Genomic DNA, 27,856 nt, shown 5'->3' with positions numbered 1-27,856 from the left:
CAAATAACTGGTGGGTCAACTCTATGAAATACTGTACGCCAACAAAATTCATATGAATGAGCACCAGATAGAGACGTAGGAGCACCATTCCTTTGACGTTTCAGGTGAACTATCTAAATGAAATGAATGGGAGGTCCCAGTTAAGACCTTAGTATTCGGGAAAATCCCAGTCAGTCCAAACTCATTAGTAAACTAAATGTTTGCCAGGAAATTCTTTAAAGAGATCAGCAAACATTTTCTTTGGATAACACTGGTATTTAGGACTGCACTATATATCTTCTATTACAGAAATACACTAAGTACTGCACATACCAAATACGAAGTACCCTAGACTCCTATGGCTGCCCTGACTGCCTTTACATCACCAAGAAAGAAGCCCAAATGTGTGCAAAACCCTGGCTGCTAACATTCTTAATGAGTTACACCAAGCAGGAGTACAGTCAAACTTGAAATTGTAACCATAACAACGAAGCACTAAAATACTTACTGGCATAATCAGGACATGTCTCTACCCAGCTTGTAAATGTGGATACTTCCATATTGCACACATTCAATTTAAAGCTTATCAAAACTAAGGCAATGCATTCATCTCCACTCTTCAGATTTGAAATTCATTTTGGATGATTCAAAAAACTGAAACTAAAAAGTAATGTTTTCAAAAATTCCCTCCAAAAAGCCCCAAGGTTCAGTTTAGTAAGGAAAGAGCAAAAACAATGGCTATCACAACTCATGCACAAACCCAGGCCAACTGAACATTAGGGAAAGGTGCTTTTCCTACAGGGAAGCATTTCTTTGCTTAGTCAAATACTATTTGTGTTCAACATTAAAGTCTGACCCTTGCCTAGATAGAGTGCCAAGGTCAAGGCAGAAATCATCTCCAGGCATGTAGCTGCCAAGCCAATGGGCTGTCTTTCCTTAGACCTACCACACAAATACACTCTAAGCACCAGTTAAAACCAATCTAGAGCCCATCTTAATTTGGACTGATCATAACCTTTATTATGTCATTAAATCTTATCTAGCTTCTTGAGGTAATTTATTAGTTAAGAATCTAGAACTTAAGTAGCTTATAATATCTTTTTAAAAATGGGCTTATTTTATTGAATTGTTGATTTTTTTTTTTTTTTTTGGTCCTGGTAATCTTCTATGCCTTTAGATTTTAAAACTTAGAAAAGTACCTTAAATGCTTTCTTTTTCTTTTCTTCCTTCCTTTCTTTTCTTTTCTTTTTTTTTTTTTTTTTTTTTTTTGGAGGACTAATTTCAGTACACTGGACTCAGGGCTGAGAGCTGATTTACTTTACCCAAAATCTAACACAGCAAAGAAAGACAGGAGAGTTAAGAAGTCGAGTGGGGCGTCTACTTTTATGGAGACTGACACACAAGAACCAGAATAGTATTTTCTTCCTAAGCTAACTCACAATTGCTTTCATTAGAAAACAATAATGTGCTTTATTTCCTTGGATATTTGCTTTAAAGAGTGATTACTTTCACTTTCAAATGCTGTTAGTATTTAAGATAGCTCAACTTGGCAGACTGCTTCTCCAAATACTATCCAAAACACATTTATCTTTGGAAAGAAAGATAACAGTTATAAAAACACTGTATCCCCCAAATGCAGTGATCTTCATATGGGTGAACATATTCACACATGGAAGTGCAAATACACATGGCCTTTCAAATACACATTTATAAAGACAATGAAAAATACCCAAAATAGCAATTTTATATATAAAATTTTATATTAAAATATTGCTCATAAATAAGGTGATATTATGAATTCTACTTCCCTCTTAAAAATTATCTCTAGTAGTTTAGACTAACGTAAGACCTTATTAGGCTTCTACTGTTTTGACAGCTGAGTTACAATAGAAAATGTCCAATAAAAACACTGTAACAGTATATTTAAGTAGTCACACATGGTAAAAGTTAGGGAGGGGCATTGAGCAATTATAAGAAAAAGTCCCCCAATGAAGCCAAATGATTAACCCTAGACTAGAGTGATCCGCTTTATTAGGTAAAGATAATAAATATTATCTTATGTTTTGCAAGTACAACAACCATAAAAATGGACCGTAACTTTCTTCAAACATTTTCTAGGTACACATGCTCGGCAGACCAGCAGGGGAAGCACAGGAACTACGTGCAGTTCAGTTGTTTATGGGCAGGTGTGACCTCGCTCCTGCCCGGCCGACTTGCAGGCATGGTAACTTGGAGCAGTTCTTGAGAAGCTGCTCGATGGCAACGTGGCGGACATGGAGCTCGGACGCCAGAGAGTCTTTTTCTTGCACTTGGTGCGTTAACTCTTCAAAAACTCCTGTGAGGATTTCAAAGGCAGTTTCAGTGTTAGGGAGAAGGGAGCTAACCCTGAGACTTCTGTTTGAAGTCACAGAGGTACCATGCACTGGGTCAATCTCAGGATTTACAGGAAACTCATTTGATACCACGGACAACAGCTGTTTTCTCTGCAGCCTGTCAGTGGCGATCATCCTATTTTATTGCATTTCGTGTAGACAACTGAGATGCTGTCTCCTCTCCATCAAGTGCAACTTAAGAAAGACTACAGCATACACCGCAGAAACAGTGGCCACCATTTGAGCCTCTTACCCATTTTAACCTACAAGTAGGTTCAATCAATACATAATGACTTGTCAGAGAAATGCTCATTAATATCCAGGTCCAGAAACTCCTCCAAGAGGCTTGGAACAGATTCCCTGGATTTTCAAAATCCTGGCTCCTATGATCATGTATGTATGTGCTCCAGGTAAGTCATCTAAACCTTATCCTTGAATATCCTTTTATGGATAAATTCAATACTAATGGCCAGCAGCTCACAGGGACACTGTGAGAGATAAATGACATCCTACGTGTAAAGAATGCAAGTAAGTACTTAACCAACGTCAACTGGGATTACCTGTGTTAGTTTACTGTTTTCAGGTTTTGCAGTTAAGTCTGCTGCTGACTGAATGCATCATATCTGTAAGCAACTTAGAGGTCTCCAACATGCAGCTAACTGCCTCACCTAAGTGGGAAGAGCTGGAGCAAGAGACAGTGGGGATGGGAATACTGTAGTGCTGATGTCTGTGACGATGCTACAGAATCAATTCTGTGGTTTCTTTTGAAGACCTGATAGTGAGGGTATGACTGATTTTTCTTTTTATTTTTATTAAAACCCTGATGTATTTATGGACAAAACAATACATTGTCAGGGTTCTCAAAATAATCCATGCCGGTGGCTGACGTGGGGCGAGAAGAATGGAAACAGGTGGTAAGGAAAACACAGCCATGTTTTAATAACAGTTGACACTGATAACGACAGGCAGTGGTCACTACACTTACCTTACTATTTTTATGTGTTGTTTCAAATGGTTCATAGTTTATAGAGATAACCAGGGATATTACAACTGCCTTCAGGAACTACCAGGATGCAAAGCCCAGGGTGCCTGTCACGGTGAGTGGCCCACAGTGAACTCAAGGATGGCAAGAGGCAGAGGTTAGCTGCAGTCTCCCTTCTACTTAGATTATTTTTCCTGACGGTCCCAACGAAACTTTCCCTTACTGTTTGCCTCAGAATCCTCAACAGGTCTATCTTAATTTTCTAAATTTAAATAATTATGAAAGCTAACAATGTCCAATCCCTGGGGATATTTTGTAGTAACACTTTCACACACAACAAAAAGCACTGAGGGCGATTCTTTACCCTGGATTTGCTGCTGGAGCCTTGTGTTCAGTTCTTCTACTTCCTCAAGAGTCATTGAATTCACTGAAACATGAAATACATTCATTGTTACCACAGACAACCTCGGAAAGTGAGTTTCTGTCAGTGTCTTCGCAAAGAATGTGCAGCTCATTCCCAATACAACATCCAACAGAACCCCAGCTCTCCATCATTGGTTCTTAAAGTGTAGCAAATTCTAACCACAAAACCCTTAAGGAACACGTTTTCTATATCACTACCTCCATCATCCACAGGAAACAAGAGTTTAAAAAGGAAGGGAACGTCATCAGACTGTTGGATTCTGCTATCTTCTCTTTCAGTTTTCAGAAGTACTAGTCACTGCCTGTTCACACTGACTCTGATTAAGTTCTGGATAAGTCACGACCTGGGGTTTTAAAACACTACTTTAAAGTACTGTGAAACGTCTATCTAGTAAAACAACCCTTATATGAAAAATTAAGACACAGTCAAGGTCCCTTTGGAGTGAAAATAATTCAAGCCAATTAAAATCACCCCAGTGAGATTCTGTAGAAAAGGTAGAGGCAAAAGAAGTCATTTAAAATAAATGCCCACATTAACTTCTACCCTTTAGTACACTGTCAGATATTTAAGTTGGGCTCCTGGCCAACTAGTCTATTAAGGGTTAGCAACATGGCAATGTATACTGGCCAATCGCTCCAGTTACAGAAATAGTGGGAACTCTGAACTTCCAATTCAGTCTGCTGATTCCATTCCATTTGGTCACTAAAATTGGCCAAAGAAATAATGGTGCCAATGAAAGTCAGTATAGAACACATACTTAAGAGCATTCCAGAGAAGTTTTTAAGACATCTCACATTCACTGAGGTGCATCTGTCACTTAAATATTATGTTCACCAAATCTTTAATTCTACACACACACACACACACACACACACACACACACACACACACACACAGAAAACCAAACCAACCAAAACCAACTACCCCCCAACCCCCCAACACGAACAAACCACACAGTCTCCGCTCCTCCTTTCTTCTTCTTCCCACACTGCTTACGCTGCTCTCTGCTGTAATGAGGATTCTGGGCCGGGACAGCTGCCTCTGGACCGGAGCTCATCTCTTCTTTCTTCTGCGCCTGGTTGTGTTTGTGAGGCCACAGTGCATCTGAGCCTTGCAATAGAGCAAGCCCGTAGTCTGTATTTTCCCCCTGCTCCCAAATCCTTTGTGTGTAGCTCGAGACGGCACCCGTGTTCCCAGCGATCCCTTGGGCAGAGTACTTTGGCACCTGAGAGTCAAACTGTGGGAGCAATTTCTTATCTGGCTTATGCCTGAGGTTAAACAGGTGAGGTTGGGTATTTTTGGAACACTCGGGATCCAAGTCCATATCCTTATTTTGTGCATACTGTACAATCCAGTTTATCTTCTTACTCAGAATGGTTTTAACGCCTTCATAGGTACTTTTGGAAAGCTTGGATCGAGAACAATCCTGGTTTGCAATTAAATGATATTTTTCAAAGCAGTCTTTATGGCCTCTCAGTGATTTGGTGTGTAAAAGACTAGATTTTCGTACTCCTAAAATGAAAAGAAGACAGAATGAAAACTCAAAAAATATTCAGATTTTCTTAATAAAACATTACTTTAAGCACAAATGAATCTTAGTGAATTCTTGATAGAACTCATCTGCAAATTAGAGAAAAATGTTAAATATTGACACCGATAATACAAAATGTAGCCTAATCTGTGTTTCCATTTAGCTTTCTATTCAAAATGTTTTTATTCTTTTACAGTACGTGTGCACTTAGATGTGTATGTGTGCATTTACATGTATATGTGTGTTCACACAGGCTGGTGTATGTGTAGAGGCCCCAGGTCAACACAGTGTGTCTCTCCTGGCCTGCTCTCCACCATTATTTCTTGAGACAGAGTCCTTACTATACTTGAAACTCAGTGACTTGGCAGGTGGTCTGGTCAGTGAGCCCCCCTAGACACCGCTCTGCCTATCCTGGCCTGCATTCTAGGGATCAGAGTCAGGGCCCATGCTAACACAGCAGGGGCTTTACTTTACTGAGCCATAGCTCCAGATCAACAGAGTATATATATATATGTATACATATATATATATATGTATGTATGTATATAAATTTTTTCCCCATTTTTTTCGAGACAGGGTTTCTCTGTGTAGTTTTGGTGCCTGTCCTGGATCTCGCTCTGTAGACCAGGATGGCTTTGAACTCACAGAGATCCACCTGGCTCTGCCTCCCGAGTGCAGGGATTAAAGGTGTGCGTCACCACCGCCTGGCTCAACAGTAATATTTTTATGACTAGCAAAGACTTTCAAAAACTTTAATGATTCAGTTTGAGTCTCGGTCCAGTGGCGTATTAGTGGATACAATCTAAAAACACACACTGTTGTTCCCAGCAATCACTAGTCTTCATAAAGTACATACATAAAGCACACACTGAGCTCTGGCCTTGGTAAATAAAGTGGAGAGTGATCCCTGAAGATACCCAGCATCAACCTCAGGATTCCACTTGATGCACACATCAATCTGCATACATGTGTACAAAAGAACACAATTACATACACTACAAACACGTGTACCCCAGAAAGTTTTTTTCCCCAACAACAACATATGTTAATCATATTAAGAAAATTGGCTGGGCGGTGGTGGCGCACGCCTTTAATCCCAGCACTCGGGAGGCAAAGCCAGGCGGATCTCTGTGAGTTCGAGGCCAGCCTGGGCTACCAAGTGAGTTCCAGGAAAGGCGCAAAGCTACACACAGAAACCCTGTCTCGAAAAACCAAAAAAAAAAAAAAAAAAGAAAGAAAATTGTTTTGAAAAAGTCTATTATCAAACCTATACTCATGCCCTATCCCCTCTTCCCCAATTCCTCCCCTGTTCCTCAGCACTATTCCTACCCAGCCACCAGTTCTTAGCCCAGTATCTGAGTTTTGGTGCTAGGCATGAGTTTTGTTTTATAGAACTGGCCTTAACTTATAGCAGAAAAATGACTGGTTACTACTTAACATTGTGGCCACTGTTGACCAGTGAGCATATCTTGCTAGGCCAGTCAGTCTTCACAGCTGGACAAGACCATTTCTCTCCTCCTTCTAGTGCATAGTACCTTCTGGCACTGTGATGATAGCCAGTGGGGAGGGAACACACAGGGACCAGACTGATGTTACCATATTCTGGGACACAAGTATGTGTCCTCTTTAGCAGCAGGGTCTTACCATCAAGTTTTGGAGGGTAACTAAGAGCAATTGACAATAATCCTGTAATGTCTGAGGGTCTATGGGACTTCACTAATGAGTTATGGTTTGACTTGGAAGATATACACCAGAATTAGAATATATAAATATATATAATATATAATTTATAAATATATAAACATAAAAGTCTTACAAATGCAATCAACTGTTTCAATTTATTTTGTAAGAAAATCAAAATGGCTACACTTTTCAGTTTAATTTTATACTTAACTTATCAAGGTAATTTTTAATCTTCTAGAAGAAACGAACTATACACAATTATTACTCATACAGCACTAAGCCCATTAGCCATTAGCCAGTCTACATTCAACTCACAAGTATTCATGACATAGTAGAAATAATGGAAATATTTTGACTGCCCTTTTATAGCTCCTAGTTTTCTTAGTGAAGCTTTTTAAAATATAGGATACATTTTCAAATTCAAAACATTTTTTTTCAAAGTAGTCATGCATTTTTATAATTCAATACATGTTACTGGAAGTCAAACAGTTCTCCTTCCATACTGAAGGTAAATCAGGCATGTGCAGTTTTAAATGAATGCCTGCCAGAAAGATTCAGTCTAAATATGTGTGAAAATGAAGTAAGGAAAGCCACTAAGGTGCTAGGTTAAAAAAAAAACCCAAAAAACCCAAAACCAAAAACCACATTTCAAGGGAAAAGTTACATTCCTTATGCCCTCCTAACTTGAAAAGCTCAAACTGTAATTTTATTAATTGAAACTCTGGTAAGAGAATGTAACATTTGTATTTCAGCAGCATAAAGTAAGAAATCAAAGTGCCACGCTAGCTAACACTGGGACTTTGTCCAGGTCTCATGCTGGGTGGCCTAACAGCTCCGCACGCCGCATGCATGCTTTCGAGAACCTACAACTCTTGCTCTCAGATGGCCCTATAGGCTCCTAGAGTTCATCATGTTGAAATGAATCTCCCCGGCTTCCACTCTTAACACTCAGAACACACTGTGAGTGTGGGAGCCACTGACCAGTCAAGAATGTGAAACACTGCTCCTGAGCCCCTCCTGCCCCACGCTCAGACCTTCTGCTACTCCTCATCCATTGCAAACCTGGGCCATTAGCCACATCTTCTATCTGGTCCTCACTTCCTCTAAGAAGTCTTCTCTAACCAACACACCTAGGTTGGTTTATTACACAAGATTTTTTACAACTGCCTCTTCACTGGCTTTTATTTCTTGCCAGGTGAGTTCTGTGTAGAAAGGGGTCATTATCTAGCTTACTCATAGGCATCCCCAGTCTTAGTGTCTGTCACGTAATAAGAAGTAGTTAAAGACATCAGGGAAAGTTACAAGAATATTTGAAAAGCAGCAGCAGCAACAATAACAATAAAAGCCTTGCTTTACCACCTGTCATGTACAGACAAATCACTGCAGTTTAACCCATCTTACTAAAGGGTAGGAGGCAGTTTGGGCAGCTTACTCAGAGGACACTTAAGGGCATCTGTCTGTGAAGTCATTCCTCCACTTGAGTCTAGAGGGCTGACCATCTAAGGAAGTAGTGTGTGTGGCACTAATACAAATAGGTTCCCGTGATATCAGTCTGCCAAGAAGATCACAGAGTTTACTTCATTATGTATTTTAAATAGCAATTTAGTTTTTGGTTAAATTATAACAAAATTTTAACCTCACTAAATTTTAAAATTCAATCTGAAAATATTTGTGAACACACATTAACTATCCCATGCAATAGCAAACAAAAAAGTAAAACAATAATACCAGGACTACTTCATACAATTTTTTAATATAGAAAAAAATGTATCTCAATTTATAATAGCAATATGCCTGTCATCTTATGTAAACTCTTCAGTGATGATGCTTTTTCTAGTTTATCATTTCACATTAACACTGGAGAAATAATCATTTCTATTATCAGAGATCTCCGGATTGAAGGGGTCAGGGACAGAAGCAGAGGCATGACACCGTGAGAGGCCAGAGGAGGCCACTGCTGGAAGTACAGCCTTGGTTGCAGTTGGAGATCCAGGACATTGGAGATGCCAGGACTGTTGGACATCCACTAAGGACAAGCAGCAGGTGTGGACGGGAGCTGTCCTGAGCCTACGAGATAAGCATGCGTGCCATGGCTGGCAAGGTCAGAAGTGGAGCTGCCAGAGCCCTTGGAAGCCAAGCTCACAAGTGAGTCCCAGATGTCCGGCACCGAGCTACCAGCTTTCAGAATTACATTGCTGAACCTTAGTTTTACTTAAGTGTGATTACTTTTATGCCCTGGTTCTTTCCTCTTAAGAGTAATAAAATATTTAACTTACTCTGGATTTTCCAGGAGCCCAAACAAGAGGTTTTTTTAATTGTAAAGAGAAACTGAACTTTTAAATGATAGAATTTTTTAAAGACTGTGAGACTTTTAAGGCTGTACTGTATTTTATGTCTAATATTAGCAGTAGGATCTTAGGGACAAATTGGAAAGGAAAGGTTATGGTTTAGAGTGGTGTGTCAGAGTTAACAAGGGATGGGTTGTCATAGTTTCGGCTGTCAACCTGACACAGTTGACAAAGTGTTTCACCCCAGCCACAGGAAACAAACCAGAACACAGAGTTTTTACTTAAACCTCTCTTCCATGTTCTGAAAACTCTCCGGATCACCCACCTGGCAGGTTGTCCTCACGATTACATTCTTTAATTCTCTCTTTAAAATAAAGTCGCCTATCAAAGCCCCCAGAGGGGCAACAACTAATCAAACATGAATATTTATGTATAACTGCCACTCTAATTCTTAAAATTGAGGCTATCCCTGGGCTTTTATTTCATCTGCTTACTGTGGGACTAAAATGCTTCTTCCTAGAAGAGATGAAACTCCGAAAGTCATTTTTTAAAAGCCACAACTGCCAAAACTCTTTAAAAAGTTGTATTTCTCATCCCATCCATCTTAACTTCTTGTAGATCATATGTGTGATTAACTAGTAGTGAATCAACTAAGCAGTTTACTAGTGGGTCTTATCAAGAAACATGGTCTTGCACACTGTCCGTGCTGACGCCACACAGCTTTACTTCACGCGTTCTTCGATCGCATTACCTGACTACCTGGTGGACATTTAGTTATCAACTAGACCCTGTTCTGATTTTGAGGGTTTTCCTACCGGCAGGACTGTAGGATTTTTTTTTTTTTTTCTTAATCAAGCAAGCCTTATGACTTAAGGCTCCAGGTTATTAACATTCAGTAAAATACTTTAAGAATTTAAGCATATATGGGGCTGGAGAGATGGCTCAGCAGTTAAGAGCACTGACTACTCTTCTAGAGGTCCTGAGTTCAATTCTCAGCAACCACATGGTGGCTCACAACCACCTGTAATGAGATCTGATGCCCTCTTCTGGCCTGCAAGGACACATGCAGACAGAATACAGTATACATAATAAATAGACCTTAAAAAAAAAAAAAAAAGAATTTAAGCACATCATCTTAAAATAAGACAATTATTTGTGCAGTAATTCATGTAATAAGTAGTATTGCTTCCAAAAAAAATTTTTTAATGGAGATTCACATTGTGCCCAGCTTAGAAAATTTTCCAGGATTTAAAGTGTTTCCTTTTGATGATTTTACCTTGGTTGCTAAGAGAGTAGAAATACTTGCACATGTTAAGTAATGTCATGTTTGTTTAAGCAGTTGTTAATTATAACGATGACTGGACATACACACTGTTCCATTAGAGAAAATTAAAATGAATGGAAGTCCACTTGAGGAGCAGATGACCATTTCTGATAAACAGAACAGAAAAGCAGCCCCTTCAGTAGAAGGGATGGCGCACTAAATGGGTCCATCACAAAACTTTTGTTTGGTCTCCAGTGTCTTAGAGAGAGGAAACAAACAAAACAGAACATTACGTTCATATACAATTCTCGAGTTCTTGGTCACTATTAAATCAAGTCTCTCAGCCACTGGCTAATATACAGGGGGAGCAACTATCATGAGAACAGAGGATGTGTTCTTAGAACCCAAACAGTTTTTACCAACGCCTGAATGGATTCATGCCTACTTGTGACCTCAAAGGCTCTGAAGCCAGGTCAGCCCGCCTCAATGCGTGTTACGACCGACCGCAGTGGTATTTGTCTGGACTGACTGGTTAGAACAAGGCTTGGGCACACCCACTCTAACTATACTACTATGCATTTGTTCAGCAAGCAGAAGGCCAGCTATGGTTCAAAAGGACACAACCATTTCATTGTTGCCAAGCTCGCCGTAAGTGGAAGTTCAGGTTGTCTGTCCTGTCCTGCTTAGACATGGAAGTAACAGTGGGAAGGCAGGCATGGATCTGAATAGGTCCTTCCTAAATTCCACAGGCTAGGTTCCTCCTTAGGAAGCTTTACTAGTTGCTCCCTGTGCCTGCAGGAATGCCGAGATAAAGGAGAATCCTATTCTTTTACCTCACACGTTAGCTAACGCAAGTGCCACTTAGACGACGAAGTCTGCCATGTTCAAGATTCTGACACAGCGTTTGAAAGCAAGGCAACTGGGTATTTCTGCACTGGGTAGCAGATGGAACTATTGGCGATCACATTAAGCCAGCACACAGATGGGCTCCCTGACTTTCCCATATTTGAGAACCGTCCGTCAACTTAAGAAAGACATACAACAGGTGGTCTTACAAGGCAGCAGATTTCAGCTCAGGGCTGGTTATGCAAGGCTAAGGGTTTTGTGTGTTAAGAGGATTAAGCAGGCAATCAAATCAGCTTACTTCAATAAACGAATTATAAGGGAAAACTTCAGTAAGCCAAGAGTTCAGAGAAGTTATGTTAAAATATAAACCTCAACATCAGTCAAATAACAGAGAAGCGAGTTTATGGATTGACAGTGTGTATGAATTACAAATGATTTCAAAAACAAAGCAAACAAGAACGCCCCTCTCCTGGTGGGTTCTACTTTCCCATTCTAACAGTTGGAAAGTTGGGAAAACACACCTACATAACAACTGTTTATTACTAAGAGAGTACAAAAACCCACACTCGATTCTACTCTCTAATTTGTAGACCTGGTTTTGTAACCAGGGAGCTGTCTGTGATGATGTGTATGCTCTATCTAAGCTCTTAAATACTGCAAACCCCTGCCACATGGATATTTCATATCAGAAATGGGGTTAGTGTGACCCAGGAACTCAACTTGGAATTTGGTTTCATTTTAGTTCATTGAAATTTAACGACACCTCAGACTACTGACTAGGACGGGGTGGCCGTCTACAGACAACTGATTAAGGGGATCAGGATGAAGGACGACATGGCTGGAAGCCCCACCATCTTTTCCCTCACTGTAATGAAGGACACTTGTTTGTAACTACACAGAATCAAAAAAGACTAGGTCTGTTTCCCAAGTACATTAAAACACCCCAAATCCAGGTAATTGAAAGGGGCACAATTAAATAAAATTACACCATACAAGGTTTGTTTTTCTTTCTTTTTTTTGGGGGGGGGGGTTTCGAGACAGGGTTTCTCTGTGTAGCTTTGCGCCTTTCCTGGAACTTGCTCTGTAGCCCAGGCTGGAGTCGAACTCACAGAGATCCACCTGCCTCTGCCTCTGCCTCCCAAGTGCTGGGTTTAAAGGCGTGCGCCACCGCTGCCCGGCTACCGTACAAGGTTTTAAGCCAACAATCCTGTTTTCTCAAATAATCCTATATGTTCAAGTGTTCCACTCAATAAGTTTAATTCGTTGGTCTAACATTTATTCTATTTTCTGAACGTGATGTTATCATATAAAACTAAATTAAGCTATGATACAATACAGCATAACTATGATACAACAGATTCACCAGTTTAAACAGGGAGGGACACTAACTTTCGGCAAGAGTGACAGTGTCTCGATGGTAAAGTTAAAAAGATGAGTGTCATTTGAAGACAGCCTGAAAAATGCGTTCACGGCAGCAACCACATGAACGGGGACAAGCCAGCCAGACCCAGTAGCAGGTCTGGAACCCAGAGCCGCAGCAACCGTCTCCTGTCTCTCCAATCTCCATCACCCCAGTTAAGGTTTGGATCGAGAAACTGGTTTTCTTACAAGTAAGAGAAATAAAGAGACCCCAGACTATGGAAAGAACAACCTGTGTTTGAACCAGTGACCCTCAAGCTCCAGGGAAGTACTTTTTATGTGTTTTATAAATCCTTTAATTATGCTGTCAAAAGCTCAAATTTTACCTTGTATTTCAGACCAGTATGAGCCATGCAAATGTGACATTTTAGCAGCAGACAATTTAGTTTCTCCTTACTTTGACCACAGTGCTGTAAATATTTTTTTTTATAACACTTCTCAATGGAGATGAAGGAAGGAACCTACTAATATAATGTTGGAGCAGCAAATACTGACGTCCATTTTATCTAAGGTGAGATGAACACCTTTAAGTAGTGTGGCTCTTTGTCATAACTACATTTTTTCATAATTCTAGGGTCAAAATAACTTTGAGCTTACCAAAGAGGTTAGAAGACTACGGGAAACCAATTTTTTGCATAATGAAACAAAAATGATTTTTAAATGACGGAGTACCAGTATCGATTTAATAGCGTGGGAAGACATTAAAACTAATGATAAGCCTACCTTCAATGACTAAATCTTCTCCTGGGAACTGAAGTTACATCACAGCGGGAATTTAACCAGGCAAGGAAAAGAGCTGTGTCACAGTGTTTCAGCACTGGTAAACTGGACACCAGCCAAAGAGTCCTCCATGGGATGCTGGGACTGTGCAGAGCTGATGTGTGAAGAGCTACCTACTGACAGAAAGGATGCTCCTCATGTATTAAGTGGATGTGAAGGACAGTAATGGTGTATGCACGACCTGTCCTCTCATAAGCACAATCCCCCTCCCCACGTGCCCTCATCCCAGAAAATCTGGTCGGAGAATCACTGAGGATAGTAAACACGTGGGATCAGGAAGCCCCCTACTCTTTTTGCTTCCTGTATTGGGACTATTTTGTTTGGAAAGAACAAAGTCATTTACATAAGTAGGGAAAATTAAAAATGTCCCAGAGAGTCTTGAGAAGAAGCAGAGTTGAGTTTGAAAATGAACACCAGTGTCCCTCAGTTCAAGACAAATGAGGCTTAAGTACTGTGCCATGTTCCAGTCAACCAAATAAAAAAGACTAGGACACTGAAAGTGACTGACACATTCTTCAAACATTAATGTTGAAACTTTTGTGAGAATTCTTTCTCTGCCAACAATGCATCGACCAGAATGTGTAACCCGCACATGAATGGAGGCCACGCCATCCCCTCAGGCAGTCAAACCAGAACCTCAGCAGAGGTTTATTTACCGGTCAACACTTGGAGGAGGAGGAGAGGGGCACCAGGGGAGGTGGGTGAGTGAACAGAGTGCACACCGTCTGTGTTCCCCATCAACCAACCCGCACCCCGGCAGGAGCACTTGCTGCCGCGGAGGAGGGGGATGGGCACAGAGGTGGAAAGCCCACAGGAAGGCCCAGACCTCAACGCCCACGGAACTGGAAGCTAGCTACTGGAAGCTAGCTACGGTGTCGACGGAGCAGAGGCTCCAGAGCGCCCAGTCACAGCCCGCTGAGGAGAAGGCGGACTCCTTCAACCCAACTCCTAACACCAGCATCGGCATCACACACTACACAGTCCTGTAATTTACCGACGTCTCTATAACCATCATTTCTTCTCGGCCCCATAGCGGCCCTCTCACCGAATGACCTTATTCATCATTCTTCCTCATTTAGTACATTCTCCAAGGGCTCAGCGATTACACTCGAGAAGGAGAAATAAACGGTGTCTAGGACACAGGTCTGAGGTAACCAAAGGCGTAAAACTGAGACAGGAGGAAGGGAATGGTGTCCAGAGTTACTCTGGAGGGGGAATGAGAGGCCAAGGTGAGCAGTGGAAAAGGGCTCTTAGCATGCTGAGCCTGGCAGTACAGGCTGTAACCTCAGCTATTTAGGAGGTTCCCTTAGGAGGACAGCAAGTTCAAAGTCAACGTGGGTGCGTGCGGCAAGTTCAAGGCCTGCCTGGAACACTAGTGAGACCTCGCCTGAAAATAAAAAAACTAAAAAACAAGGGGTGGGATATAGCTCCGTGACGGAGCTCTTGCCTGGCACACCTCAGGTCCTGGATTTAGTTCCAATACTTAAAACAACAGGAGGAGGCGTGGGGTATGATCAAAATACACTCTATGAAGTTCTTGGAATAACAATATATATTTTCAAAAGTAGCTCATCATGTGATGTCTGGCATGCTACATCTGGGAGCTAAGAGCTCAACCTGAAGGAAATGGAGGACTCATGGATGAGCTGTAAAGAAACAAATGCATGATCAGACTTGTATTCTAAAGACCCTTCTTGGTGGTATTGAGGGAGAGGCCTCAGAGCGGGTGTGGCGGCGAGGGAGAGGAGAGGAAGTGGTTTCTGCGACAAAGCCAGTGAGGGACTAATGCCCTGGACAGAGGAACAGCAAGGGCAGGGGACGTGGGCGTGACCAGACTGCTTCCGGCCCACAGCCGACTTGCCTTTGCAATTGAGAGCGCCACCCTCTGCAGGGAAGCCCTGCAGAGAAAGCAGTGCCCGGCTCCATGTCAGCCCCAACGCACCATTTCCTACGGAGACGAGGCCTGACTTTGTTTTCTTCACAGGCCATGACTATGTGAATGTAATACAGAAGTCACCTTGGAAGCCTGGGTGCTTGCTTGACTTCTATCAACTTCTGGGAAAAGGTCTCCATGAAAAGTTTCAACCATGACACCTGTATCTGCTGCTGGAAAGGATTCTGTCCTAAGCACTGAAGACTTACAATGAGATTTCATGTTTTCACATGTCTCATCTCACACCTGGCTAGTGGGATGACTTGTCCATGGTTTTGAGCTAAAAAGTCATTTGTATGCATTTATGTTATTGATAAGAAGGATATTATTACTAACAGAGTACTCTGGGTTGAGTGCCCACGCCGCTGCCGCCGCATCCAGAGGTAGTGTTTGCCTGTGTCAGAGGAACCCAGAGAAGCAGTCCAAGACAGCCTGCTTCAACACTGCTTGCTCTGTGTTTGGGGCAAGGCACTGTTTTTATATGTCCACTTTACTAAGATAACTAGCTGCACTGTACTGTTATTCTGAAGGGAAGATAAAGCTCTTCTGTTATATTAGTAAGACTTGCAGCTTGTGAGTAGATCCCAGAAGGGTCTCATGTAATTCGGTACACAGACCAAAGTTTCCTCCTGGGTCAGTTTATAAGAAGAATCTTTTTTTGTTTGTTTGTATGTTTGTTTTTCAAGACAGGGTTTCTCTGTGCAGCTTTAGAGCCTATCTTGAAACTCTCTCTGTAGACCAGGCTGGCCTCGAACTCACAGAGATCCGCCTGCCTCCGCCTGCCAAGTGCTGCGATTAAAGGTGTGTGCCACCACCGCCTGGCTGGAAGAAGATTCTTAAAGACAACTAATTCTCTGAAGTTCTTCCAGGTTAATTTTCATATGACACCCACTGCTCTGCTAGTCCTTCTGTAATGGCTGGACACTTGCTGGTCAATCAAACAGACTCCAGTCTGATCTTTATGGAATTGCACAGGGAAGGGAAAAGGGTGTGGGAGACAAACACACAAGCAAGTTCCTACAGCAGTAAAGTGGACACAAGACCACTGAGAGGAGGGTGCAATCAAAAGAACAATACGGGGCAGGGGAGGAGATGGGGGCATCTTTAGTCCCCAGCAGTGGGGAGCAGAGGCAGTTGGATCTCTGTATTGGAGGCCAGACTGGTCTGCCTAGTGAGTTCCAGTCTGACAAAGCTACATAGCAAAATCCTGTCCCAATACAAGAGAAAAGAATAACTAAAGGGAAGTAGTGGTGGGCGGGCAGGGCGAGCAGGCTGCTCATTTGAAGGAACTTTCGTGTTCGTGTGAGGCAGGCTCTGAATCTGTATCTTAAGCTGGTCTCAAATGCACCAATCTCCCTGCCTCAGACTCTTGCCTTCTGAAATAAGCCTCTACGCCCCGGCTGTGGAATTTAACTTCTTAAGGGATTTTCACAGGCACAGTCAGTTTGGGGAGATGCCCTCCTGCCTAATTCAGCAAGGTGTGTAAGTCTTCACCACCTCCATACTTCATCTCCAACGGCAATACTTTTGGTGGCAGACACAAGGAGGAGTTCAGTTATTTTATCCATTCATTCAAATATGACATATGGGGTAGAATAATTTACCTTTAGACATGCAGTCTCAGGTGTTCCTGGGTTATATAAGTGCCGCTGTCTAAAATTAGCTGCAGATAGAGACACTTTGAGGGGAGGGAGAGAAACAGAAGGCGATCTGCTAGGTACCTTCATGTTCGAGGTCACAAAGACCAGGGGTGAGACTAGAAGGGCTTGGACAAAACACCAATACTGTTTCATGGAACAAAACAGATACAACACACTGCCAGACAGTGTAGGAGTGTGTCAGAGAGAATGGGAAAACCCCAACAGAGCAACACTGTCAGCGTGAGCGGAACCATCACAGGCAGGGTACCACTATCACATAGACGGTGCCACTATCATAGCTCTCTATGATGTATCCTGCATCTCCATCACAGGGAAGGTGCTACTACTACAGAGATCAGACTGTCTGATCTACAGTTACACCAATGTAAATGTTCAGAAAGTCCTAGAAGCATCCTTTACCCAGGGGCTGTAGGTGTAACATCTCTGGCATCAGAGACCTGGACATGAGCCCTTCTGTGCCTTTTACAACCTACGTGACTAGAGGGTAACTTTACTTGAGTGCTTTCATTATGTCACATACCAATGAGGATAAAGTTATTTGTATTCGGCCTTCAAGATGGGAGAAATCTACATGTCTGCTACAGCAACTGCTAGACGATACTTAAAAAAATCGGTTCATAAAGTTAAGGGTTTCCAGTTTCCCCACTCATGTCTACGATGTTTTTTTGCTACAGATTATCACTAGATGAGAGGAAGAATTAGTCACTTCCTGTTGCATATGTAGATGAGCATGAACTTCTGGACAAACTCAACAGCGCTGATGAGGAACCTGCTGGGTCTCACAGTAGCGGGGATTCCCATCTGCTGGTCTGGTTCTGGAGTCCGTATCACTGTGTGGAGTTTTGGGACCTCAAAGGTACAAAGTAGGAACCCGTGCTCCTTGTCACCCAGCTCAGTACCAGTCACTACGATGCTGTGGATCTCGCTCTGTATAAATAAAATGCTGACTGGCCAGTAACCAGGCAAGAAGTATAGGCGGGACAAGCAGAGAAGAGAATTCTGGGAACAGGAAGGTTGAGTCAGGAGATGCTGCCAGCCGCTGCCATGAGTACCAACATGCAAGATACTGGTAAGCCACAAGCCATGTAGCAAGGTATAGATTGATAGAAATGGGTTAATTTAAGATAGAAGAACTAGATAGCAAGAAGCCTGAGCCATTAGGCCAAACAGTTTGAATAATATAAGAGTCTGTGTTTTTATTTTATAAGTGGGCTGCGGGACTGCCGGGTTTTGGAGGGAGCTGGAGAGAAACTCTCCAGCTACACTGTGGAGCTCCATTCTAGACATCAGGACAAAGAAACAGATCTGTGCTGCAAGGCCAGGCACATCTGGACAAGGGACAATAATGACAGCTGAGCTTTTCAACATATACCCTGGCATAAGATGTCAGGACTAAGAAGGAAAACTAGGAAGCCGTCTTTCAGGGGACAGCCGGCAATCAAGACAGCAGTGGTTGGCAGCTTTGGTTATCTTGGGAAGGAAACCCAACTAGAAAGTGGCAAGGTCAAAATGGAAGAGCTGGCCCAGGCGCTCATTTCCAGGGCAGCAGTGCAGTGATGGCGGTTGGTCTCAGCCGCCCAAAGATCCCCAGGGAAGGGGGAGCTACTCCATTATTAGTCTCTTCTGAACAGAGGCTGAGAGAAGCCTGGGAGGAGTCCCAGCTTAAAAGACACGACATGACTTAGGTTTCATTTCATCCCCTTTAATCTAATAATAAATACCTGGGGCACTCTCTCTCTCTGGGCAGTTGGATTAATTATGACATTTTATGGACATAGAAAATTCTTACAGCTTTCTGACAAGACCACTTTAAGTATGGCTGCATCTTGGTGGTCTTCACAGTGCAACCCACCATCCAGTGAGCTCTCATCCAGTTCAGCCCCAAGGCTAGATTGATCTGAGTACTAACTGGTCTCAACCAATGGAAACAGTTTGCCTTCAATATAGTGAAACCTTTAGTACTGGGGTAAAAAAAAGTATTTGTAATGCCGGCCCATTTTATTAGTTGACTACTCAGTACACACTACACCTTTCTTGTAAAACATCAATTTTATCTGGAGCAGCAACTCTTGAACATAATGAAGGAACATAAGGGCAGGAAATTGGTTGGTGGAACTAAGGGAAAGCTCCGTTTCCACACAGGAGGCAATGTTGACACAGTCCTTTCTATCCGGGAATAAGTCAATAATGGCAGGAGTAACCTCAGCCTCCCCTGGCTTGTGACACAGCCTGAAGATAGAAACTATGTGTGACACAAAGTGAAACAGACCATAAACCAAGTTTGGGTCTTTCTGCTCATGGAGTGGAGGTACCAACTCTGGAGTTCCTAACTCAACTTCTTTTGGGGTATGTGCATGTCCATGATAGAGTACACGTGTGTGCAGGGGCAAGCTGGGGGGTCAAGGCCAGGGGCGGTGCTCAGTCACTCTCTACCTTATTTTTTAGAGATGGGGGTCTTTCACTGAATGTGGAACTCATCAACTAGCTGGGCTGGCGGCTGGTCAGTGAAACCCGGGGTTCTCATGGCTCTGCCTCTCTAGCACCAGGACCAAGGAGCATGCTGGCAAGCCTAGCTTTCACTTGAACAATAGGGTTCACGCATTTTTCATGCTTACACAGCAAGCATTTTATTGACTGCGCCATCTCCCTGGCCTCCAACTGCTTTTGGTATGACAAATGTAACTATCTACCCCACTCCATTATATTTCAACTTCCTGTGGTATATAACCAAACCAGATCCTAACAAATAAGCCTTCATGACCAACATTTTTGGGTGGCCCAACCTTGAAACTCAACCCAGACTTTTAAGTTACTGAGACTAGTAAGTCAAGGAGAAAAAAGTTTAAGTAATGAAAATAGGCTACTATAACTAGGTCAAGGGTAAGACTTTGAACCTGGATCCTCCTACATGGAGTTAAGACAAGCCTTTACTAGGTGTCAGTCTAGTTTCAGCTACTTTTCTCTGGAAACATTCTATAATTTCCGCTCATCACCGGTAAAATCTGCTTTCCACATCCCATCTCTTATGTCTGAGGGGCTACAACAAAACCATTTACGGAGCACCCAGTCATTTTCAGTGATAACAAGAGCAGGTAAGGGGCGAGATCGTTACAAGTACAGAAACTGCATCAGGCTTCCCATTTAGGTTAACTAAAAATGGCATTTGTATCGCTTTATCTTTTCAAGATTTATTTATTTGATGTGTGTGGATTTTTGCCTGCAAATATGTCTGTGTACTGTGGGTATGCCTGGTGCCCACCGAAGATGGCATCGGTCCTGCAGAAGTGGAGTTACAGATGATTGTGAACCACCTTGTGGGTGTTGGGATTCAAAACTGGGCCCTCTATAAAGGCAGCAAGTACTCATAACCCATCTCTCCCGACCAACCGACCATTTTTAGTTAACCTTATTCTGTGGTGTTGCCACCATGGGATGGGAAACGAGAAATGGGCTGATGTTAGACCGAGTTCTCTGCTTCCTGGCCTCAAGCAGTGGTCAGTCTGCCTGAGTGGAAAGATGCTAGCATTTTGAGCATGGAGGAAGAACAGAAGGCCTTAAATAACAAACCACCACTTCCGGCTCTCAAGCGGAAGCAAGGATTTAACGCCAACTAGTGATGAATAAAAAAGTTACGGTCAAAAATACAGGATGGAGAGACAGAAAAAGCAGGCACTGGACTCCCCTATGCTTTACTAAGGCAAAATACGGGTTTTTTTTCTTGCTGAAAAGATTCAGGAGCTCAATTTACCTCCATTCCCATGAAAGAACAAGAAATTCGGGAAGACAGATGATAGACTACAGAGAAGCCGGACACTTGCTTACTCATCAGTTAGCAAACCCCAGTTCTGGAGGACCTGGTGGCTTTTAACATCACTCAAACTGTCGGTGTACCAGGAACTGGTTTAGTTTTATCTAAAAGTGGTTCCCTACAGGAAAGAAAGCTTCCATTACCTAACTGGGAAGCCTAGAGTGCAGAGTGGCTCCTGCCTCCCTGGATCCTCTCCCAGGACCGTTACTGCCTTTGATACATTACCCTGGCTTCACCAGTTTAGGGCATGGTGGTGATCTGGTTATTAAGTAGGTTTAGAGAATTTACCACCATAAACTAGATGTCCATGCAAAATCTTAGAGCGCCTGAGGCCAAAGTTGGGCCATAGCCTTCTGTTTGTCTGTTTTTTATCTGACTCCTTATCTTACAATGCACAAACCACCCTACCAGTGAATTCTGGGCATGAATAGTTCATGACTGAAGCCCCTGGAATACACTTTTAGGTTTTTGAAGACTAGGACGATGCCTTGGAAACACAAAAGTTACTTAGCACCCTCTTTTCTTTTAACTACTGTGAAACCACAGGAAAAAGACAACTTGGAGCCATGCCTAGAATACAAAGTCCCTGCAACAAGATCAGACTGTCTGTTGTCAATTCCCTCTCTTCCTTTGTCTCTGTTGTGGAAACACATGCATGCACACAGCTTTGAAACAAGAGGCCCCATTATCAGACCAGTGTTCACTGGATGTCAACAATCCAAAGTAGAGAAGATGCTGTTTTTATTTATGAATGTGTGAACTAAAAACTAGCCCAACTGCCATGATCCTCAAGGGAAATTTCAGGCTTTGTGTTTTTGTTGTTAAGAAACTAAGCAACAGCGACATTACCACACTACAGAGAAACCTATACTGAACTAGCAGAGGTAAATGTCTTACTAAAGTGCTCCTCTTACATTGCAATTGTGGAGAAAAAACTATAATGATAATTCAAGACACTAACTAAGATGAAGACTCTACCCTCCACCTTTTCTGACACACAATATATCACTTTTTCCACTTATTTTTAAAAACACTCTGTGTGTGTGTGTGTGTGTGTGTGTGTGTGTGTGTGGTGTGTGCATGCCACAACTCACACATGGAAGCCAGAGGACAGTTTGAGGGAAATGGTTCTTTCCTTCCATCATGTGGTATCCAGGATTTGAACTCAGGTCCTCAGACTTGGCAGCAAGTACTTTTACTGCATTAAGCCATCTATTAATTTTTTTTTTAAACCTGGGTACTGACATAAAAATTGATGTTTGTGGGAATCTTTCCCCATTTTCCTACAACAATAACAATACTAGATACTAAACACATGTTTATAACAAATAGCACCTCAGCAAAAATGAAAATGCATCTGTGAACAAGGAACTAACACTATGGATAAACTGAGAAGAATTCTAACTCTAACTCACAGAGAAGATGAAACAGTTCTAATCCAGCTGAGAACTGTTTTTGTCTGTTTTGGACTGATAGACAATGATTATTTCAAAAACAGGGTAGTGCCATGCTTACATATCAAAAGCTAAACAATTACTTAAAAGGCATATTCATTAGGGCTAGAAAAGCAATTATGAAAATTGAGTCTCTGCAATAAAATTTTATTATGGGACGGTGACTGACTTATCAGGAAGCATTGGTTAGGGAAAGCTGGCTGAACCAAAACCAATTAGGATTCAGGAGGAGAGATTTCTAGCATCCATCCTACAATTATCTACCTATTGACAGTCGATCAATGGAATTAAGGTCACACACACGAGAACCAGATGGCCAAGCTTCAGAGCCCAGGACTATCAATTACCAGCTATGAGACTTCAAAGTGCATTGCTTAGGTCTCCCAGGTTCCATTCCATCACATGCAAAATGAGTAATAATAGCCGGCCTCCCAGAGCTATTTTGAATGAAGATAATCCAGTAAGACGCTTAGTACAATACTTGGCACAGATGTGTCCCCAGCAAACATTGGCCTGGCGTATAACAACAGCTTGCCACTCCAGCAGCCTGGCACAGCCCGCCAGCCAGACCTCAGTTCCTTCCACCGAAAACACAAGAGGCTGCTCTTGATCATTCCTGATGTCTCTGCCCTTCTAAAATGTAAACTTCTGCAAGGTGTCAGAATACACAGGGGAAACTGTGTTTCCAAGGAGCGTACGTCCGTGCACCCTTTCACTGTGGCAGGGAGAGCATGGTCAAATAAACTCCACTCCGGGATCATCCTTCTTAAGTCATCCTTTTAAAACTAGCTGTAATCACCACATTTACTAAAGCCAAAGTAACAGGCAGTCTACTTAATCCACAGAAATTCCATGATGCTCCATGACACACTATTCAGAAGCTACAGCATGTCTGAGTAACAAGTCCTAGCAGGAACATCAAAGTCTATGATCACATCACGTGTGCGCGCGCGTGTGTGTGTGTGTGTGTGTGTGTGTGTGTGTGTGTGTGTGTGTGTAGCAATAAGGGCATTTTGCACCTCTTAACAGAAATAAATAAATAAATAAATAATAAATGATCAAGAAGATCTTTAAATACATAGGCCAAGACAAAATAAAATGATGCTTTCAAACTAAAACCTAAAATATCTAGTATCTAGCAAGGTTTTCTCCACTGACCTAGTACAACCTCAAAATTCAAAAAGCCAGTTTTATTTTTTCGGGAATTTTCGGATTTCCTTTCAGCGTGATTCATATATACCTAAAAAGATTCGGGGTTTCACTATGACCATGTGAGGAGTAAGGTTACATCCCATGTTTCCTGGAAACAAGCTACTGGTGTTGAGGGCGCAGTTAACTGTGCACCAACCTTCAGCAAAACGTTCATTTTAGTTTCTCAAGAGTTTCTTTTTTCAGATTCTCACAGTAATACTACTACCATCAAGAAAATTTAAAAAGTCCTTATGGTTTTTAAAAATGACTAAAAGTAAAGGATGTTATTTAAAATTTTGGAAGCTTTTCACACGATGGGAAAACAGTGACCAAAAGAGTTTGGGCCGAAAGGAATAAAATCACATCTACCCGTGTAAACCGTCATGTTGATTCTTAATACGAGAGCGACACGTGTGCTAAAAAAAATCTCATGTTTACCAGACAATACCGGCACTTCCTTTCACCTTAGTGAAAAACCAAGTGAACAACGTTAAGTGTCTTAAAGGCAAACATTGCCCTCAGTTCACAACTGTGTTAACTCCGGCTTCATTTCCAGAAAAAACGTTAGCAGGACATCTTAGCACCGTCTCTGGGGCATTTAAGCCCTTTCAGTTTTACCTTCAAACATTTCAGCCTAAGTTCTACAAAGTTCATGGCGTGCAGTTAAAAACCACAGCGCGTCCTTACCCTCGAGATTCAGCTCAAAGCAGATGTGGCAGAAGGACAGCGTCTCTTGGTCTGTTCCCAGTTTACAAACACTGCAGATGTTGTCATCGTTCAAGTCAATGTTGACAAACTGCTCCTCTTCGTTCATAGTGCCCCTGTGAAGAAAGGGAAAAGCCAAGTTACACAACGGCAAGAACTTGCTGAAAAGGCCTGAGGTAAGCACCCACAGAAAAACGAAAAAGGCAGCGGCGTTTTGCAACAGCCTCCCCGGGCGAGCATCGCCATGCTCGGAGCTCAGGATCCCAGCTCTACGGTGAAAAGCCCGGGGGCAGAAAAGGGGCTGCTGCCCCGGGGTGACCCCCGCCTCCCGCCCGAGTCGCTGCCGCACACAAACTAGGTCTGTCAACCAACTTCAGCTCGGTCCGGGCGGCCAGACAACTTCTCCGCGGGCGCCTGGAGGCGTCCCGCTAACTCGGTTACCCCGCTCCCCGGCTCCGCCGCGGGAAGACGCACGTGGGGACGCGGACACCCGGGAAGGGACGGCTCCCGTCGGAGACCCGGCAGCCACCACGGTCCGGAGGGTCCCGGGGGCGCCACTCGAGCTCGGGTCGTGGGTAGCCGGCGCGGGGTGGGACCCGGGTCCCCGCCGCACACGATCCTCTCGGTCCGTCCGTCCGTCCCGGCACCGGCCCTGCGCGCCCAAGCGGCTCGGAGAAGGAGCTTTACCGTCCGGCTCCGCGGGCCGCCGTCCGCGCGCCCCGATCCGCACTATTGTTTCCGCCGCCGCCGCCGCCGCCGCAGCGCAGACGGCCACCGCGCTCTGCTCCGCCCCGCCCCGGCCGCCTGCGCCAACCCCGAGCCGCCCACGGGGAGAACGGCGGGGCCGGCGCACGGTCCCGGGGCCCCACGTGGCCGCCCCGCCGCGTGGAGTTGCAGCCGTCCCCCTGCCACCCGCGCCCGCACGGCACCCCCGACCCTGCGCGCACCCCGCCTCCCTCCCCGGCTCCGCAGCGCGCATCTCGCGCCCCTCCGCGTGGCGCACATGGACCCGTCCGGCCCGCCTCCCTCCAGCCCCTGCAAACTCCAGCAGCCCGCGGCTTGCAGGAGCCGACCCACGGGGTGCGAGGAGGGTTTGGGGTGGGGGGGAGAAAAAAAAGCACACACGCGTGGGGAGTGGATTGCTTCGAAACCAGGAGCCTGAACCGCGTACTCTCCCTGAACTCCAGCCCTATGTTGGTTGACTTACAGAATGAGATAAAAGTTGATAAATCAGGTATCTCGGTTTAGGGATAATCCTGGAAACAGAGCTGCTTTTCCTTCAGATTGTCTTGATGAGGCGCCCCTCCCCACAATATGGTACATCCCATGCGCATCCACGGAGGACATTCCCGAGGCCCCGCCTTTTGTTTTTATTGCCTACCCTTCTTAAACTTTTTTCTCTCATTAGCATGTAAATTTACTTTCATCATAAGCCGTTCCTGGGCCAAAAGTCTGCGTAACACTTTCAGTTACGTTTTCTGTAGTAGTCTTTCTCAACAGCCCACAGAAGAGAAACCGGAAACTCAGCTCTCATCTTTGCAGCTTAGTGGTGACTAACCCCTTATCGCAGTTCCTTAGAAACAAAAACTGGAGCTTTAACTCAAGGCTGCTGCGGTAAAGCCACTAATCCACATCTCAGAAAAACTCATCCTTGCCCATGCTGCTGAAGTGTAGTAGATCACTCAGGGACACGGACTTCATGTGACATTGTTACTAATGCAGAATCTCTGGTCCTACCCCAAATTCCCTAAATCAGTGCCTTCGGCTGAACAAGACCCCCCAGCTCCGTGGACTTGAGGGGCCTCAGCTGTTGTTACAGTGTTTGTTATGGCAAGCCTGCCAACCTGAGTTCCATTCCTGGTGGAAGGAGAGAACTGTCTCCACAAAGCTGTCCTGTGAGCCCACATTCACTCACTGTGACACAGGTCCAATAATAATAATAATAATAATAATAATAATAATAATAATAATAATAACAGTAGTAGTAGTAAAATATTTTTAAAAGTCCCAGATCTCTATGCACATTAAAATTTGAGGTGTGCTAATTGCTAAAATATCTCGCATCTGGATTCTACTCATCTATTCAATAAAAGATTCCTCTACTTCACTTCAGTAACATGGACACCGGTTACCTTTTTGTGTCATTGATGTGTTACATCAAGTGTCACCTTGGCTCAATAGTTTTCAAGAACAGTAGATCTATCTCATCTATTCTCTTGGGTAAATAACTAGGACGGAATTGATGGATGATATGGTAAACGTATGCTTATTTTGTATCAGGGTATGTGTTGGATATGGGGATCAAATCTGGGTGAGTTACATAAGCACCATGCCAGTAAGCTGCATCATCCTTTGTATTTCATTTTTAAAAAGAAATCACCAAGCAGCTTTCCTAAGGGCTTATGCCACTTTATACACTGAGAATTGTATATATATATATATATATATATATATATATATATATATATATATATATATACCCTCAGTGAATTGATACCTGTTATGGCTTAAGTCTAAGATGTGCTCCCCATAGGTTCATGATCTGAAGGCTCATGTAGTCCTTCTCTGTGGGTGGTGCTGTTTTAGGGACCGTGAAAACGTCTGTAGGTTGAACCCAGCTAGTAGAAATGGATTACTGGGAGTATACCTTTGACAATTCTTAGCCTGGTCTCTCGTCCTGGCTGCACTCTGATTCCTGGTCCACCAGTGTGTAAACCCCCACTGCCGCTTAGCTTACGCCAGCTGCCAAGAACTGCAACCACCTCACCATGCCTTCCCTGCTGTGGGATGAACTGAAATACTTCTGAAGTCGTGAGACCAGGTAAACCTTCGCTGCCCTAAGCTGTTTCTGTGAGGTGCTTTTGTTACAGTGATACAGAAATCACAGATACAACCCTTTTTGTTTGAAAATGAAGCGGGGGAGTGTTTCCTGTCGTTGCAAAGAATATCTCTGAAAGGAAATCATCACTGGGCAGGTTTAAAAGGAGATTAGACACTGCAGAAGAAAAGATCTGTGCCCAGAAAGGGAAGAAGTGCAGAGAGAAAACATGGGGGACCAAACCAGAGTCTTAGTGATTTCAACCATGGCAGCATCCGAACTACCTAATGTGTGTGACTGCAGTCCTGGGGCAAAGGGACTATTAAAATTGGGGAAAGGTGTCAACCATATCCAAGAAGCTCAGCAAACCTGGAACTAGATGAAAGAACCCCAACCAATGGATACTCAAATGCACAAGAAAAGATAAAAAGTCATCAAGTAGACTGAGAAGAGCCATATTAAGGAGGAGGAGGTGAGAACCGCTACTGGTTTCTCATTAGAAACCGCCCCCGACAAAAAACAAAACAAATGAAAAACCACATGTAATAAAGGCTTTCAGAGGCGGGAACAATGCCGGACTCCTAAAATTCTATATTTACACAGTGAAATAAAGACGTCTTCAGACAAAGAGAAGCCAAAATAAATTGCTCCCAACACCACGAGAAATGGCAAAGGAAGTTCCTCGGGCTAAGGGAAATGATGTCCGGTCAATCTAAAT

At 43.3% G+C, this 27,856-nt stretch overlaps 1 protein-coding gene across 4 annotated transcripts; it reads right to left on the bottom strand.

The window, feature by feature from the left end:
* Window positions 1-1,993: 1,993 nt before the first annotated feature.
* Window positions 1,994-25,068, bottom strand: C12H21orf91 (chromosome 12 C21orf91 homolog). Of its 4 annotated transcripts, none has more exons than XM_059277250.1 (5): window positions 25,008-25,068; window positions 24,303-24,436; window positions 4,754-5,269; window positions 3,698-3,760; window positions 1,994-2,314 (listed from the first exon to the last, which is right to left on the bottom strand). In XM_059277250.1, the coding sequence occupies exons 2-5, from the start codon at window positions 24,427-24,429 to the stop codon at window positions 2,148-2,150; spliced, it is 873 nt and encodes a 290-aa protein (XP_059133233.1). In that variant the 5' UTR covers window positions 24,430-24,436; window positions 25,008-25,068; the 3' UTR covers window positions 1,994-2,147. The 4 variants fall into 4 exon arrangements, with proteins under 4 accessions (XP_059133233.1, XP_059133232.1, XP_059133234.1 ...); XM_059277249.1 differs by lacking the exon at window positions 25,008-25,068 and adding an exon at window positions 24,795-25,001; XM_059277251.1 differs by lacking the exon at window positions 25,008-25,068 and adding an exon at window positions 24,693-24,804.
* Between the last annotated feature and the right edge of the window lie 2,788 nt (window positions 25,069-27,856).

This window comes from Peromyscus eremicus, chromosome 12 (assembly GCF_949786415.1).
Source record: "Peromyscus eremicus chromosome 12, PerEre_H2_v1, whole genome shotgun sequence".
NCBI lineage: Eukaryota > Metazoa > Chordata > Mammalia > Rodentia > Cricetidae > Peromyscus > Peromyscus eremicus.
This window is presented reverse-complemented; position numbering and strand designations above follow the sequence as displayed.